Genomic DNA, 17934 nt, shown 5'->3' with positions numbered 1-17934 from the left:
ACATTGTAGGTTGTTCTCAGGATGAAATATCTATATTCTTAATCATTTGCTGGTCTATTGCTTGTAACTAGTCATGTTGAAAGAGCCAACTGTCAGCTCCCTCCCCTGTCCTAGGCTTCAAGGAATAGGAGTATGTGAAGGAACTATTCCTCTACATCATTGATCAGTGTCAAGACCTGCCCTCACCTCCCAGATCTGGGACATTCCCAGGTATATGTACTCATAGTCCTCTGCAATGCCCTCCACACGTTTGTTTCTGTTCAATGTCAATCTTCCCCACTGGTCTGCAAGCACAAGGAGGGCAGGTGTAGTGGCTCAATTTCACAGATAAGAGAGCAAATGCAGGTCAGGGACATGTACAGTGGCACCCTGGTTAGTTAGTGATGGAGTTAGAAGTGGTGGCAGGGTTTTGGACCTCAGATGTGGGGAATAAAACATGCAAATTTTGTTATCATGCTCTGAGAGTTACCTGGCAGGGAATGTGTGTTGCTGACGATAGGCTGATTCCTTGGAGTGAGTTTGCACATCTGGGTATTCTCACAGGCAGCACCAGGCTGAGCTTTTGTCCTGAGCCTGAAAAATGGATCAGATTTCCTGGTTGTGCCCTAAGAGGCCCTGTTGGAGCCCATCTTCAGGCTGGAATGAAGATGTATCTTTTCCCTCCTCTGGTGTTCTTCCTTCTTATGATTGTTGAAAATAAACTTTGTCCTTAACTAGATAGACATCCAGCTCTCCAGGAGGAAAGAGGAAATATGACTTACTACATCAGGCCAAAGCACAGAGCCTTTGGAGCTTGAGGACACTTTCAAATCAGCCCTGGGCAAAGTCTGGGATGGGAATGAAGCCCCGGGGAACTCCTGGCTGAGGCCTGAGGCTTTACTGGAGTTGGAGCCGTCTGCCAGATATCCTTCAACCCATGGGAATGAGATGTAGGCCACAAAGGGAATGGGTGGTTGAACTGGTTTCCTCTGATGCCCTGTGCCTTACTCACTCTCCCTCTTGCTTTCAGGAAACTGTGAGAACGAAATACCTTCATTCAAATATAATTTATTTCCATACGCTCCATTATGGCAGGCACTGGGTTAGGAGCTTAAGATACAAATGTGAATAAGACCCAGTTCTGGCTTTAAAGAAACTCTGTTTATAAGATACAAATGTGAATAAGACCCAGTTCTGGCTTTAAAGAAACTCTGTTTAGTGGAGGGAGATGGGCCATACACCACTCACTATGTAATACAATATGAAGTGCTATAAAGCTAGATGTGCTTAGCACATGTTTGAGTACGAAAGTAGGCTTGATGTGCTGTGTTGCTGATGTGCCAAAAGAAAGCTATGACATTTCTAAGGAGGGGCTAAAAAATTCTGAAGAGTAGAGCCACATGATCATTTTTGTGTGTTGGATAGGTCTGCAGGTTGTGTTTAGTTTGCTGTTGGGGAGAGACTGGAGGCCGGCAGACTAGTAACAGAGTTCTTTCAGTCATTTAGAGAAAAGACAGTGAAGCCTTGGAGTCTTCGGGGGGTGATATTAAGAAAGAGGGCAGTTTGCAAGATTTCCAGAAGGAAATTGTGTGAGAAGAGGGAGTTGGGGGGATTGAAGACTGGCTGAGGTTTCTAGCTCGGGATACTAGGACACAGTGATGCCCTTCACCAGGGACAGGGAGATCAGAGACTGTGGCCCTGAGGGTGACAAGGAGGTCAGGACGTGGGGCAGGAATAGGCTCAGAGGGGGTGAAGAGGAGGAGCCTGTGGGGAGACGCCTTGGAGATTCTTAGATTCAGGAGCTGTAGGATATCTAGACGGTGCTTGTGGAAGAGGGGCAGTGTGCATCAGAGGAAAGACACTGTCCTTTCTTCTAATTGGAATCTTTTGCACTTTTTGTCATCACTTTGGGGCAGTATTTCTAAGAACTTCATCAATATTCTGGAAACTAAGTTTACTCATAGGAAAGCAAACACCATCAGCAAACTGAAGGAGGGGAGAACTTCTGAAGGCACACAATGCTTTCGCCCAAGGCGCCGTAGCAGCAGGCACTCAATTGCAGGGTGAAATTGAATAATGGCTATTTCTGTACAGCAGGAAAGCCTTCTGTCTGGTATAGACTGTGCTGCAGACTTGTTTAATAAGACTCCAGAAGTGTGAATAGTATATAGTAACCCATGGGTTTGACTGTAGAGAAATATCCACGTAGGACTCGTTGGCTTGATATTTGAACACTTCAGTTCTCTCCTGGACACTCTTGAACAGTCTTTGAAACTCTGAGCAAGTTGCACGGGGTACAGGACTAATTATCACTCATGATAATCCAGCACCTTGTTATGCAAAATGTGGCCCCTGGGCTGGCAGGGAGCTTGTTAGAAATGTGGAATCTACCAAATGGGAACCTGAGCTTTAGCAAGCTCCCCACTGACTCATATGCACATTCACGTGTGAGAGGTACTGGTCTGGCACAGCAAGTTCCAGATACAGTTTTGCATTGGAATCATGAAGCTAAACAGCTCTCCAAGCCTCAACCCCAGATGTTTGGATTAAATCAGGTAATGCTCTCAGGTAGTAGGTTTGGGAACCACAGGTAGTAGCTAAGTTTGGGAACCACTGGCTTGTATAGGTTCAAAAGTCCTTCTCTGTTGATGGACAAATGGCACGATTTTAGTAAATGGAAATCTAATGTGAGCTCCATGTTTGCCTGGTTTACAATCATGGTATTAACTAAAGCCTCAATCCCTTTAAAAAAAAAAAAAAGATACCATGTCTAGACTGGCAGTGAGCAGCCTTGGCTCCTTACTGTCAAGACAGTTTGATTCATGACACTCAAGAAGGCAGATATGTGTCATCCCTTCCTCATCCCCTACCCCCCACAGCTGCTGTGACCATTCATGCGTTGGCAAAAGTTGAATGCGCTTGGCCAATTCTCTGCCTGTTTTGAAAGCAGCTAAAGTCAGCTGATGTTTACTGAGCACTCTGATGAAAATAATTACCCAGGACCAAACAATGTGATCTCCATTAGTTGCATAGTTTGTTTCTGTAGAAGACCACAGCTAGAAGGGGCCTTCCAGAACTCTCCTCCATGCTCTCATTTTATGGATAGAAAAACAGAATCCACAGAGAGGTCAGAACTTGCATTCCAGCTGGTTTCATCCAAGAGGAAAGGATTCTCTGTTGTTTGGAAGAATGGACCACATATTTGTTGCCTAATTAGAGGCACAACATGCACAAGTTTTGTATCCTAAGCTTAATATCAAGCATCGAGAAAAGTGCTGGAAATACAGAAAGATCTCGTTCCTAATTGTTGCCCAGGACCCATCAGACACATGGAGCGCAGATGTCCTGGGATTTCAACAAGCGAGTTCTCGAACGCTGAGGTCTTTAATTAAGCAGGTGTTTGGGAAGGAGGTCCTGTGGAGATTCCAGCCGTGACTGGGCTTGTCTCGCTGAGAAATGGCAGTGACCCAGTCCAGCAGCGGGCCTGAGACTGGTTTCAGTGGGAGGCCTAAGAATGTGCCATTGTTACTTTCTTCTTTCTTATCAAAAGCCCCATTAGCTTGAGCAAGGAAGGAATAAAAATGGGCTGGGAAAACATGTTGTTTCACTGGGCAAAAATTTACTACCAAGGAAATGATTTTGCCATTTCCAAAAAAGGCTTTTGAAAAGGTATAGCCTTCCAAATACTTCTGGACGGTCTCCCCCTGTGTCACCCAGTGAGAATGTTTCCCTTTGGCCAATGACTGTTCTCACATAAGAACAGAGACATTCCTCTGAGGTTGTGTACACAGGTTCGCCAGGGTGACCCCCTTGCTTGTTCACAGTATCAGAGAACCGAAGACACGCAGGAGGGAGGAGTCATAGGTGGGGTAAAGGCTGATCCCGCTTTGGCTGTGGAATTCAGTGAGATGCACATACTCCTGGGCATCTGGGCGTCTGGACGTCTGCAGTTACAGACTTGTAGATGGACCCCGAGATGCCAAAGTGCAGAGAGGGAGACTGACCCCCGTGAGGGAACGTACCCTACCCTTTGGCACTTGTGTCCCCATCTCCTGCTGGGTGTCTACCGCTCTGGGGGCGGGGAGTCCCTGGCTCTGGCTACGGTGGAACGAATCCTGCCCCGCAGCCTGCGGAGCCCCAGTGCCGTCATTGTGCTGTCTTTGGTGAATCCCAGATCAGAGCCTGCAGAGGCAGAGGCCGTGCGTCGCTCCTTTCACGGCTGTTAGAAATAGCACCTCATGTGGGAGGGGGGAATAAAATCCCCCGGGGGTACCCTGCCTGTGCTGGGTGGTGGTGATAGGATCTGCGCACACTTTAACTTATGGGCCCTGCTTCGCTCCATTTGTCAGGACACCGGAGGGTCTGGGAGGCTGATGAACTTGCTCCGTGGTACTTACTTACCAAGTGCGGAGCCTGGATTCACATCTAGCTCCACCTGCCCCCGAAGTTATTTTTTACGCACTAACCCTTCCAGGGGAGGTCTTGGCCCTTTGGTCTTTTTCCCTCTTAGGCTTTGGTGGGGGGGGGCAGGATGGCTTAGGAAATGTTCTCCCCGTGGGCAGGGATGAATCATTGGTTTTTGTTTTGCATTGTCTTAGCAGTTTTTAAAGGACCTTTAATTTCAGTTAGGATGTGTGCTATGAAAACGGTTTAAGTGTTTTCCCTTTAACTTTCAGGAATGAATCCGGAAATGGAAATGCGTGTTGGTATATGATAGCTACATTCACATATAACTAATAGGTGGCATACACGTGCGTGCTTTTTATATTCCATCTGATTTATGCATATGTACGGCAGCATGTTTAGTCTGTTGCGCCTCCCTGTTGAGATCTTTATATAATAAACCCATGAACCAGCACTCAGACTGTGGTCCCTCCCCGTGGCGTTGCCTGAGTCAGCCTGGAAGACTTCATTTGTTTTGTTGTCTGGGTTGTCAGGCGGTTGCCTTCTGATGTCTTACAGCCAGTTTCTCCATCTGCCGCCTCCGTGAGATCCCGCCTGGACCTGACAGACATCCTTCTTCCCACTGCCTTAGCGCACCTGATACTTTCTGTCTGGCTGAGGACCTGAGACGCAGCTAGCCGTGGGAAATCCCATAGGAGCATCCCGAATCTGTGGGCCGCCGTCCTGAAGTGGGGGCGCTCCCTGAGGCCGGCGGCCTCATGAGGGGGCGTCAAGGAGCTGATGGATTTTGCTGACTTTCAAAAGTGAGCAGTGGTTTCAGATTGAGGATGTTTCCAGTGAAAGCCACTCTGGAGACATGTGAAGGAAGGGGTGCCAGCCCAGGCAAAGCTGCAGCACTTGGTGCAGAGGATGGTTTCTCCTGGGCAGGTGCAGCACTGGCTGTGCTGTGCCACCAGGTCCTGGAGACGTGCGTGACCTCTGTCCTCTGGTTGCCGGGGCACTGGCCATGTGGACCGCAGACAGACAGTGCCGCACCTGTGGAGAGATGAGCCATGGGGGCGCTGGTAGAGTCCTCCAGGTGCCCACGCAGTCGACGAGGGCCACAGCTCCCAGGAGCCAGCCAGGGGGCAGGCCCAGGACACGGAGGACGCAGACGGTCCCCTTCTTGGAGGGAGGTGGAGGGAGAACCCTCCAGCCACCCTGGGGCTTTGGGAGGCCACATACGTGCACACATTGAGCCATAGTGAGGGAGGGAGGGAGGAAGTAGATAAAGCACTGAATGAACAGAGCACCCTGGTTTGGGAGACTCTTCATAAGGGTCCCACAGGGAAGAAAGTAGTGGGCATGGCGTGGGCACGACGATAGTGATGCCTACTCAGGGTGCCGTAACTTGTGATTTTCCACGGATGCAGAAAGGGACGCGTTACCAAAGAATGTCCTTGGAGTGGTTCGATGTCGCTTTCCTCTTCTGTTATTGAAGTCTGATGTATGTAATGTAAGCGACTGGGCTTGAGCTGGAACGTGTGGTGAGTCACTGTGCCCTGGAAGATCCCCACAGCAAGAACCTTCTGGTTTCTGCTCCACCGGGTGTATAAGCTAACCACGGTGGTTTTGTGGGTTGTTTTTAAAGTCCACACACCCCAGGACGCTGGCTGGGGCAACTCATCTGGGGACTTCAAGGCCATAATGGGTGTTGTTCATGTGTTCATTCATTCGTTCATTCATTCATTCATTCATTCATTCATTCACCAAATAATCATTGAACATTTACTGTGGACACAGCAGGACACTAGGTTATGTTTTCAGGATATAAAGGTAAGATGCACCCTCCAAAAAACTCCAGGGACTTGTAGGATTCTCCAAAAAAAAAAAAAAAGTATATATTGACATTCCATTTGATGAGCAAGTGAGAGTTTAAAATATAGTTTTTCCTTGAACATGTGTCAGCAGACATGCAGTTATTCTAATCAAGTGAATTCTTTACGTAAAAGCAGGGGAGTTTTTTTTTTTAAACAATGAGTTTTAAAGATGCAGTTTGTAGGTTCACCTAGTTTGCACGCACCCTCGGGAGTGTGCGTGTGAGCCGGCGTGCCTGCTGGAGCCTGCTGGGCCCACTGGCAAGGCTCTGGTTTTTCCCTGCAGGAGGCCACCACCGCCACATTGTGTGTGTCACAAGTTACACAAACACAAGAGTCTTGAGAACCTGCTCTCACCACGTCTGATGGCTTTTGTCCCCTTGAATCTCTCTCTCCCTTTAATCCTCTCTGGGCAGGAAAAAATGTGCACAGATTCCTAGGGCCATGCTGTTCCCAGGGCACAATTGCCATCATCCATCACCCCCCGGCTGGAAAAATGTAAACATGTGCTGGCTGATAGTGGTGTTATTTATTATCATAGTGTTCGATATGGATTTGGGCAGGAGTGGCTGCCGGCCAAGCATTATTCGCTGGTCCCCCTGGGAGGCTTCGAGGGGTGGGCAGGACTGGGGGTGGAAGGGAAGCCGAGGGCAGAGGCAGGAGCTCTTGCAGCCAAGAACAGGTGGGGGTTTGCCACAGAGGCTTGCCACGGAGGCTGCACGTCGTCATGGGGCCGGGGGGCGTGGGGGCTGCCAGCATCTTGGAACCAGGTTCTTGGAGCCTTGGTGCCTAGAGGACTGAAGCCTGGTTTCACCCGATGCCCACACACCTTGATCATTTGGGGTGGGGTGGAGATTGTGTAACGGTGTCAGGCCAATGTGCCGCAGGTGACCCGCAGGTGTCATCCGGGCCCCCGAGGCCATGGCTTACCTGACCCATGGTTCCACTGAACCCGTTGAGGCTACTTCTTGTGCTCGCAGCAGGCAAGACTCTGGGCCGTCGCCCAGGCGCCCCCACGGTCTGTGAGCTGCAATGTCGAGAGGTAGACAGTTTTCCAGGAGGGACAGGAGAGGCGGTGAAAGCTCAACCCTCTTTTCTGCACCTCGGTATCACCTTCTTCAGCTCCCTCTGGACCCACAATGTTCTTGGGGATATGACCCCTGTCCTTCCTGCCACAGAGGGCTTTGGAGTAGGTGGGCAGGGAAGCCTGGGCCCTTAGCTCAGAACTTACTCTGTCAGCACAGTTTTTGCATCTGTAAGTAGGAGGTGTGAGTCCTTCTCCCAGGGCGATTGTGAGAATAAATGTGGCAGCATGTGTGAGGTGTCATATGTGCATGTGGCATCTGCACACAATACACTGCAGATGGAGTACACACAAGACTTCTGCAGGCCACATTACATACCACACATGCACATGACACACATGTGGCCTGTGTACACCACATAGGCATGCTGCACAGGCTTAGTGAGTAGCTTTTATTTTTTTTTAAATTTTTTCCCTAGACTTTATTTATGTATTCCTGAGAGACACAGAGAGAGAGGCAGAGGGAGAAGCAGGCTCCATGCAGGGAGCCTGATGTGGGACTCGATCCTTGGACTCTAGGATCACGTTCTGGGCTGAAGGCAGGTGCTTATCCACTGAGCCACCCAGGTGTCCCTCAGTGAGTAGTTTTAATAGTATTTCCAATTGCAAGTGGTCCTTTTGGAGGAAAAGACGGAGATGAGCCAACCCGAGGGCAGTAATGAGGGGAGCAAAAGGCAGGTGCCCTGAGGAAGCACAGACAGGAAGGCGGGCTGACAAGGAGGGGAGGCGCAGGTGCAGGGCCGGGCAGAGCCGGGCGCTTGAAAGGTCACGTGCAGTGAGTTAAAAGATGAATGTGTAGGGAAGCCAACGGATGGCTGTGGGCAGGTGGCATTGCGTGGAGGGCAGTGGGTCAGCCCTGGGGGCTGCAGCTGCAGGGAGACCACAGGGCCCTGTGAGGCTCTGTGGCAGGGCAGGAGGCCCAGGCTGAAGGATTTCCGTGGACGGAGGGTCCGATCCCACGGCTCCACCACTCCCTTCCTTGAGCGGGAGCTGTTCCCACGCAGGTGCACCACAGACCCCTTAACACCTGAGTGAGTGCACCCACAGCCAGATGTGTTTCCACATCGAGTCATGGTTGTTTTCAAGGTGACCTGCCTTCAGAAAGGGATAGGACAGGAGGCTAGACGAGTCCCCAGGGATGTGTGTACCCTTCGTGGCCGTTTTCTTCTGTGGATCTCCAGGCAGCACACGAGGTCTGCCCCCCACATAACAGTCAGGGCCTCCGTGTGGTATCCACCAGGGAGGCACCTCCATCTCCTTGGATGGAGCCTGTAGCCGGTATCACCTTCGCAGCGGGACAGAGAAGCAGCTGGCACCACCGGTGGCTCCAGGGCTCTGGGTAAGTGTAGGTGACCTTGTCTGGAACATGTTTGTGTTACAGATGTGGACGAGTGTGCAACGGATTCTCACCAGTGCAACCCTACCCAGATTTGCATCAACACAGAAGGAGGCTACACCTGCTCCTGCACCGATGGCTACTGGCTTCTGGAGGGCCAGTGCTTAGGTAACCGCTCTCTGGGGCTTTCAGGGACTCTGGGAAATCGATGGCTGCAGGTGGTGGTGTAGAACCAGGGCCCAGCCGGCTGGCCTGAGGGTGCTGGGCTTCTCTTGGGTGGGGGCCAGCGGGGTAGGAGCCTATGGAGCTTGCCTGGCCCTTTTCAAACCACCTGTGACTGTCACCGTCAGTGTCAGTAGCGGAGTTTTTTTTTTTTTTTTTTAAAGATTTTATTTATTCATAAGAGACACAGAGAGAGAGAGAGAGACACAGGCAGAGGGAGAAGCAGGCTCCATGCAGGGAGCCCGACGTAGGACTCGATCCAGGGACCCCCGGATCACGCCCTGGGCTGAAGGCGGCGCTAAACCACTGAGCCACCAGAGCTGCCCAGTAGCGGAGTTTTTGAATGTAATGTTTAAGGGCCCACAGTTGGTTTTCCATAGACTCACTTCCTGTCTTTAGGACGTTGGCATCCCAGGCAGGAAGTGATGAGGGGTGAGGATTATTCTATCTTAGGTCGACATCATAGTGAGGGGGGGAACCCTTGCTTAGTCACAGAAACATTCCAAGTCCCAAATCAGGATCAGAAGATCCTGACACTCCCCCACCCCCAATACCCACCCCCCAGGTCTTTTTTTTATTCCCAAGGAATCAGTCATTGCCAGTTGAGAATTTTGCCCCTTGCAGTTGGCATCTGCTATCTGATCTCTCGGTTTATTTTTACTGGAGGGTGATTTTCCTTTCTTCCCCTCTGGTTTCGCTCCAGCCAAGTGAATGCATTCATAGCAATTGCTTGCTGTCACTTCAATTCTATTTCTAGGGTGTGATTTCTAATGCTGTGTTTCCTTGGAAAAGCCTTAGCAGTGTAAGTTCTCTAAGACACTGTTCTGATGCCCGAAAAATCCATCCTGGAGGAGCTGAGAAACAAATCCAAACAACATCATGGAAACAAAAAGAAAGAAAGAAGGTTCTTTTTCTCCAAGACACTCCCGATTAAGACTTGAGTGTTGGTCGGCTTTAGAGCCCTTCCCAAAGCATCTTGGGGGCCTGACAGGCTAGACTGGACTTGGCGGGATTCTCCTTCCTGGGCACAGGCACTGAAGGGCGGGCTGCACACGGGCATTTGTGAATATGATGGTCACTGCATTTAAACCAACCTTAGCGATGATGGAAAATTTGATGCTACTGATTTGAACATAAGCAGATCAGTGTGAGTGAGTTATTTGTGTGGGAACTTAATATGTCGGCTCTCAGAGCTGGAAGGGATGTTAGATATTATGTCATCCAATTTTTATAGAGTTGGAGACTGAGACTCAAAGAGGGGGAACATTTTGAACAAAGCTGAGGTGAGTGAGTTGGGCCTGAAATCTGGCTCCTCTCTCTCAGTCCAGTTTTTCCTCCAAGGGAAAGGGGAGGCTAGAGAGGACCGGGCAAGCAGTACATGGCCCCATGAAGGAGACTTCAGGGCCGGAGGCCCCTTCCCCATCTGAGGGGGACCAGGACCTGGGACACCTCTCTCCTTGGGAGGGCTGTTCTCTCCCACAGGGCTTGAAGCTTTGGGGGGGATGTTCCTGGAGCCCTAACGTGGTACCACGTGCACAGCCTGCTCATACTCCACATCCTAAGTGAAGATGTCTCCCAACTGTGGCTTAGCTCATGCCTTCTCCTGGCCACATCTTCTTTGCCTTCCAAAACCTGGATTCCATCCCCATCTACCACCCCTTCTGTGCACCTTGGAGGCTCTTGCAGAAAAAAGGAGGCGCTGGGGGCTGCTTTTCCTGCAAGGTACCCTGAGGCAGAGGGGGGCCCTTTCCGGCCTCAGTGACTGTGCCCTGACCTGGGAACAGTCAGGACCAGCAACTGTCAGTGTGCTTTCCCAGCAGGCGCTGCAGAGTACTCGGTGGGTCCTGGGGAGGAGGGCTGAGTTCCAGGTGGTTGCTGCTCAGATAGAGAACAGAGTCACAAGGGCTAAGCACGGCCTCTGAGGGGCTGAGCAATAGGTTAGGTGGAGGTAGGTGAAGGTAGGCTCGTTTGTGGCAGTGCGTGTAGAAACCAGGTACAAGGACAGGTTCTGGACTGGTCTCCAGGGCCCTGGCTGGATTCTGGTTCCAGAGGAACCGGGGGCCCAGGAGGAAACCTCTGGGGGAGATGGGTATAATGTGATAAGGCCCAGTTACTGCTGCAGTTGGATCCACTGGTCACAGCAGGTGCCTGGACAGGTGAGGACTTGGTCTCCCTCTGTGGGTGTCACTTGAGGCATCCCATCACACAAGAGTGAATCCTCTTGCCCATCAGCCCATTCACTTGGGGTAATGGGGACTGCTTTTCCAATGACATCAGGCTCCCCGTTGACTGGCACATGTCAGCAGCAAGGACAGGTTGCCCAGATCTGCTAAAAGCAGCCTCCATTCACCCACAGAACTGCTTGCTCAGGGTGAGCCAGCCATGGCTGGGAAAGGTGTGCTTGCCCAGAGTTTTAGTTCTGCTCGGTGCAAGCAGGAGATCCAGGGCGAAGCCCGGCATCCTTGTATCACTGGATTCGTCAGTCTCCTGACTGTGGTGCTGCTGCTTGCCAGGGCCCGCACTTGCTCTTATTCCTGAGAGCTAGACAGATACGGCTAACAGCTGGCGAGGGGTCTGTTGGAGCACAGCTGTGCACTCCTCTTGCACTCTCAGCCACTTGTCCCTTCCTGAGGTGCTGAGACATCTCTTCAGAGTCTTAGAGTAGACTCTTCATGTTGGGTAAATCTTAGCATCGAAGATTGGAGTTGGACAGAATCTTGGAGGCTGTCTTGCCCCGCATCCTTGTCTGAGCAGACATTTCTTCTACAACCTTCCAGACAGGTGCAGGTGTTCATGGGACCGAGACAGGTCAGGAAGGGTGGTGGGTGGATGGAGCCTTAGACCCCGGCGTGCATCACCATCCCTGACATTCAGTGGGTCCTGGCTTTCCCTTAGTTCCCCTTCCTCTCATGGTCCTGCTCTTGAAGAGGTGGGCATGCATGATGCTGGGCATGACCCCTTGATTGGGAAGAAATGTCTCACCTTGCTAGTGTTTCTCTTTCCAGACATTGATGAATGTCGCTACGGCTACTGCCAGCAACTGTGTGCAAATGTTCCTGGATCCTATTCCTGTACGTGCAACCCTGGCTTTACCCTCAACGAGGATGGAAGGTCTTGCCAAGGTATGTGACGCGAACGATAACTCGAACACGATGTGAAACACTAGACGCTGTCTGCTCCAGAGTCTGACAGTTTCCGTGGTGTCTGTTCTTGCTCATGGTCATTGTGCTTGCAGAACCTTGAGGTCCAAACTAAGGTTATGGGAAACATCTCAAAAAAGCACCACAATCATCCATCAACTGGGGCTTATGATTTCATGGATTTGTTTCTCTCCATGTGTCTACTTTCCAGAAGAGGTCTTGCCAGCTTTCTGGGCTAATTGGAAATTTTCACACATGTCCTATAGCCTGAGTTCAATTTTTGATGCTTGGGGAGCAGGGTGGGGGCTGTGTGTCAGGAAGGGCTCTTGAGCCTTGGTGAATTACACAGTAGACACCCTCTGTGCAGGGGTTTCATGGCCAATTTCCATGGCTCTCCCTCCAGTTTTCCCTATGACCCATGCTAGCAGGGCCTGTGCCTTAGTAGAGTCCAGGGGGTGATGATAATTTCCGATTCAGCATTCCCCACAAAACCGGAGTGAAACAGAGGCCCCTGGGGGCTCAGCGGTTGAGTGTCTCCCGGGGTCCTGGGATTGAGTTCCACATCGGGCTCCCTGCAGGGAGCCCACTTCTCCCTCTGCCTGTGTCTCTGCCTCTCTCTCTGTGTCTCTCATGAATAAATTAAAAAAAAAAAAACAGTGAAACAGAGGTGTTGTTTTTGTTTTTGTTTTTTTGAGAGAGAGAGAGAGAGAGTGAGAGAGAGAGAGAGAAGGGGGAGGAGGGGTAGAGGGGGAAGGAGAGAGAGTTTCAAGCAGGCTCCCTGCCCAGCCTAGAGCCTGATGTGAGGCTGGATCTCACCATCCTGAGACCGAGCCCTGAGCGGGAGCCAAGGGTTGGACGTGCAGCCACCTGAGCTGCCCAGGTGCCCCGAGACAAAGGCCTTCTCTGAGTTTTACATGATCACTTCAAATACTGATAAGTGAGAAAACACAACACATGCCTTCTGCAGTCTCCATCTGGAGGTTTCTTCTGCCCAAGAAGTGAATGGAGGCTCCAGGCCCAAGGAGTCAGTGCCAGAGCTGCCCGGCCCCGCCCCGGCTGGGCCTCTAGCCCCCTGCCTGGCTCTGTCCACCGTGGAGGTGGGACTGGAGACGCAGAATGAAGGCTTTGTTTGGAACTTGCCACCAGGTTCTGCAGGGCCCATTTCCTTGTCACACCATTTGAGGTCTGGCGGAGGGCTTGGCGCCAGCTGGTTGGAAGATATTATGTTTCCATTAGCTTAATCGTATCTAAATCATTGGGTAAACAGGAAGGCATCGGCCCTTAAAGGGGCTGATCCTGGACTCTTTGTAAGTCTTTCCTCCAAAGCTGGTTCTGCTTATTGTTCCAGAAGTCTCCACCGAGTTCCTCTTGCCAGGGGAGGCGATTTTCTTCTGAGAACCAGGCGGGCCCTGGAGGTTGAGGGAGCTGATGGGACAGGGGCCCTTCCTTCCCCCGGGCCCTGGGTGCTGGGTGCTGGGAGGAGCACATAGGGCAGAGGCGGCTTCTCTGCGCGGGGCCGGGCTGGGAGGGCAGCATGGCTTCCACCCAGAGGCTGGCGAGGCGCTTCCAGCACCCACAGAGAACAGCTGACGCCCGCCCGGTGTCCTTCAGGCGTCTCAGGGACAGGCCTGTGATGAGACGCAGGTGAGACACCTGGCGGTGCCAAGTCCACAGCGCGCCAAGGCCTGCACACCGGCCCCCAGCCACTGGGACATTGCGTCAGCAGCATCCTCGGCCTAAACAGGGGGTTATGTTCTCTGTTGAGCTCCTGGAATCCTTCTGCTTCATTCAGCAGAGCACTCGGGTGTGCGGGACCCAGGAGGCACAGGGCTGTGGGACTGTCGTTCCACAGGGGCAGCTGAGAGCTTAGAGAGCCAGGCCACAGCTCCCTCATCCTGGTCAGCATGTGGCCGGAAGCCAAGGACACCAGCCCTAAAACTGGGCAGTGCCATCCTGCCTGGACTGTACTCCAAGGCCCACCGCCATGGCATTTCCTGGCTTCTTTCTGGGGTGCAGAGCCTCCAAGCTCTGTTGGGGAGACTGGGGTCTCACTGGGCCCTCCCTGCAGAGCCCCGCTTTTTGTTTTGTTTTGTTGTTTCTTTCTTTACTCCCTCTAAAAGCTCCAAGGAGGCAGGAGTTGTGTGGGCCCAGGACCAGCTCTCCCCATTAAGAAAAGTTCAAGCTGTTCCCTATGAAGGTGTCTCACTCTGAAAACACCCAAACTGCTGTCCAGAGCCTTAAGAGGTTGACCTGGACTTCGAAGGGGATAGAAACTCTCTCAGCTGGGACTTGGGTCATTGGCATATAGAGCTAGGGAGAGGATGTGCTTAAAAAGGGTCAGCCAGTGCCAGTACAGAAAGGGGCTCCCTCCTTCCCCTCCCCTCACCCCGCTGAACTCTGCAGGATAACTCATGGGTGTTATGGGGGGATCCCCAACTCAGGTTCCAGTTCCAGCTCTGGTCTTGTCACTTCAGGGACTTGGACATATCTACCAACCTCAAAGCAACCTTAAAATTATTGATGTATCAGGGATGTACAATCAAGTGCACATTAAAGGCACATTATTTCATAAACGTTGCCACCTGTAGACCCCCATGCAGCCATCACCACACTCAAGGTGATGAAATATTCCATTATCTAAAAGGTTCCTTGTGCCCCTCTGTGGTCCTCTCCTTAACCCACTGGGCCTGTAAGACAGGGCTGTGGTCCTTGGAAGGGTTTGGCACATGTGAGATCCTTTGGTCCTAATGAATGACATTGTTAACGAGCCATTGTCTCAGCTCAGGCTGCTGTGATAAAATACCAGACTGGGTGGCTTACGCAACAGAAATTTATTTTCTCATAGTTCCTGAGGCTAGAATCCCAAGGGCAAGATGCTAGCACAGTCAGGCGCTTGTGGGGGCTCTGTCCCCGGCCCGCGGATGGCTGCCTTCTTACCATGTGCTCACATGGCTGAGGGAGCAAGCGTTAGCCCTCTGGTGTCCACTCTCATAAGGGCACAGTCCTATCGTCAGGGCCCCGCCTGTACGACCTCATTTAACCTTAATTACCTCCCAGGTGCCCATCTCCAAATATAATCATGTGGGGGTTAGGGCTTCAACATAGGAATTTTGGGGAGGGACGCAATTCAGTCTCTAGCAGTGATAGACTTGTAACTGGAAGGGTCATGGTTATTCGTTGACTTGAGACTTTGAGGTCAGCGGTGGTGAGGGAAGAGCCAGTCAGCAGGATAATGCAGCAGGTGATGAGAAAGAGCAAGTGTTGCCTGGAAACTCCTGTGGCTGAGCCTTGGAGCCTGGCCTTCCTAGGGGGAGTATGTGGCTACATGCATGCACATGGGTCTGATGTGTACACAGGCCTTCCAACCCTTCCAGCCTCTGAGCACAGAGGCCCTGGTCCTCCTGGGAACCCTCCGGGGTCTGCGCTCCGGATCTGGTGGGTCCTGGCTGAGATCCTTGGAGCCTGGGAATCTGGTCTCCTGGTGCCAGCAGATTTTGTGGCCGGTGCGTTTTCTGCTTCGTCTGTTTCTGTTGTGAGGATGGCCAGTGATGGGTTGTTGCTTTCCACAGACGTGAACGAGTGCGCCACTGAGAATCCCTGTGTGCAAACCTGCGTCAACACCTACGGCTCTTTCATCTGCCGCTGTGACCCAGGATATGAACTTGAGGACGATGGCGTTCACTGCAGTGGTAACAGGCTTTGGCGTTTGGTGACTTCATCTCTCCTAGGGGGGTGAGGGAGGCGAGGAGAATAAGCACGTCCTTTACAGGTGTTTCCTCTCCTCTCCCAGACGCATCCCCAGTTTGGGATATTTCCCAGGGCAGTGGGGTCATGACCACACCAAGCAGAGATGAGTCACTTCCTGGAAGATGGAGTAGGGCCCCCTCCCTTTATCACTTGGCCTTGAATGCAGAAGCCAACGGAGCTGCCTTTAGGGTCTGACGTGGGGTGAAGAGGGAAAGGAATCACCTGGGTTTGTGTACTGGTTTGAATTATCTGTCCCTACCCAGCGCTGACGAGTCCTGGGGTAGTGGAGATGGTACTCGCAGAGGGAAGTGGTGTCAGTATAGTAGGTCTCTCATGGGGGAGGGTGGGCGGGGCCCTGAATGAGTGAGATCATGTGTATAAGTGAAAACGCTCCGTGAACCTCTGGACGTCTACGGATGCACACGGCCTAGCTCCAGGCCGGGCACACAGCGTGCACACGATCAGCGGTGCTCAAAGCAGCCATGACTGAATGTTGAATGCATGAATTCTTCATCATTTGTGAGAACATATTGTGGCTCTGTCAGCCTTTCATAAACCCCTTCCAAGACCAAGAAACTGTGGTTCTCTGCCAGCGCTGTCTTATGAATGCCATTCTGCTTTCCTTATGAAACCTGTAATGAGAACCTTGTAAGCTCCTACACGCCGTGGGAGTGGGGATGGCCTTTCACTCGCATGAATCCTGTAGCCTCCTGCGCGGAGCCACGGCCAGCTTGTTCTTTCTTCTGTTCTTCCGGCTTCCCCTTCTTTTCTTTCTTTCTTTTTTTTTTTTTTTTTTTTTTTTTTTGTTTTTCGTAAATACTGTTTTAAAGTCAACCCCGTTGCATCCACTTTTGGCCCTGTGAGCGATTGTGAGTTGGCACAGTCCAGATCAACGAGATGTCCCGCTGTATTCTTCAAAATAAGCGAACCCTACCCGAGGGCGTGAAAATCTGTCCTGCTGAATGGAAAGTTCCTTAATCCTGGTTTCACTGTGACGGGAACTGACCCGGGTCGTGAATGAGACTGGTCTGGTAGCTTCACCGAGGCCCGGGGTGCTGTGGGGACAGAGCTCTCTGAACAACCGAGCCCCCCTCCCCAGGGCCCAGGAGGCCGGAGCCCAAGCAGCAGTAGCAGAGAGCTTGAGGCGGATTAAATGTCTGCCCCAGAAACGAAAAACGTAGCTTCAGGCCTGAAAAGCTACTTTCCTCCTAGATTTCAGTTCCTCCCATGGCCCCCTAAGGACTAAGAGTGGGGAAAGGTTGGCGTTATGAGGGGGATTATTTGTTTCCCTGGGAGTCTGTACACATCCATGGGTGTTTACCGACCATCTGCGGGGGTGGTGCCAGAGGGTGATGGGAGACGGATGGAGCTGTTTCAAATCCCAGCTCCATTCAGTGCTTTCCTTGGCCAAGTCACTAGGGTGGCCATAAAGATGAGAAGAACTGGTGACCTGTGCTGTTCCATGTTAATTTACTTTCTCGGGCAGCCTGGTGGCTCAGCGGTTTAGCGCCACCTTCAGCCCAGGGCCTGACCCTAGAGACCCGGGATCGAGTCCCATGTCAGGCTCCCTGCGTGGAGCCTGCTTCTCCCTCTGCCCGTCTCTCTGCCTCTCTCTCTCCCTGTGTCCCTCATGAATAAATAAACAAAATCTTAAAAAGAAAAGAATTTACTTTCTCTGGGCAGAAGGGTAAGAGACTTCTGGCTACTCAGAGACTTTTACATCCCTGGTGGTTTGGGAAGGATTTTCACATGACTCATTTACCAGAAATGGTCCTCTTCTCCTCCATGACACCCACCTTCCACCTTCCTAAGACTTAGAGTGACCCCTGGCCACCAGAGGCTGTCGGGTTGGCCCAGGATAACAGTGCGACACAGGGACTTTGTTTTCTGCATATCCCCTTTCTCTGCTCCTCCTCTTTTGCAGGAACTGTAATTCTCAGTGCTACCGAGGCTAGTACGGCCCATCTACGCAGCACCAGCTCCTTTCTGGCTATATCCTCTTATCTCTCGGGGACTTGCTAAGCTAAGCTGATCCTGGGAACCATGGCAGGTTGTCACGTCAATGAGTAAAAGTGGCCTCAAGGGCGCTCCTGGCCAGAAGCCAGGCTTGTATTTGAGCTTTTTGGTGGAGACAAGAGCCAGGGCCCTGGTCAAGCCCTGGGGATT

General features: G+C 51.7%; 1 protein-coding gene across 1 annotated transcript in view; it reads left to right on the top strand.

Moving 5' to 3' along the window:
* The window catches only part of FBLN5 (fibulin 5), a 69584-nt gene that overhangs the window by 37569 nt on the left and 14081 nt on the right, over window positions 1–17934 (top strand). The window contains exons 5-7 of the mRNA XM_038544113.1: window positions 8705–8827; window positions 11887–12003; window positions 15591–15710. Coding sequence (XP_038400041.1) covers window positions 8705–8827; window positions 11887–12003; window positions 15591–15710 — 360 coding nt within the window. The remainder of the gene's footprint in view (window positions 1–8704; window positions 8828–11886; window positions 12004–15590; window positions 15711–17934) is intronic.

This window comes from Canis lupus, chromosome 8 (assembly GCF_011100685.1).
Source record: "Canis lupus familiaris isolate Mischka breed German Shepherd chromosome 8, alternate assembly UU_Cfam_GSD_1.0, whole genome shotgun sequence".
Taxonomy (NCBI): domain Eukaryota; kingdom Metazoa; phylum Chordata; class Mammalia; order Carnivora; family Canidae; genus Canis; species Canis lupus.
The sequence above is the reverse complement of the archived record's forward strand: the minus strand, read 5'-3'. Positions and strand labels throughout refer to the sequence as shown.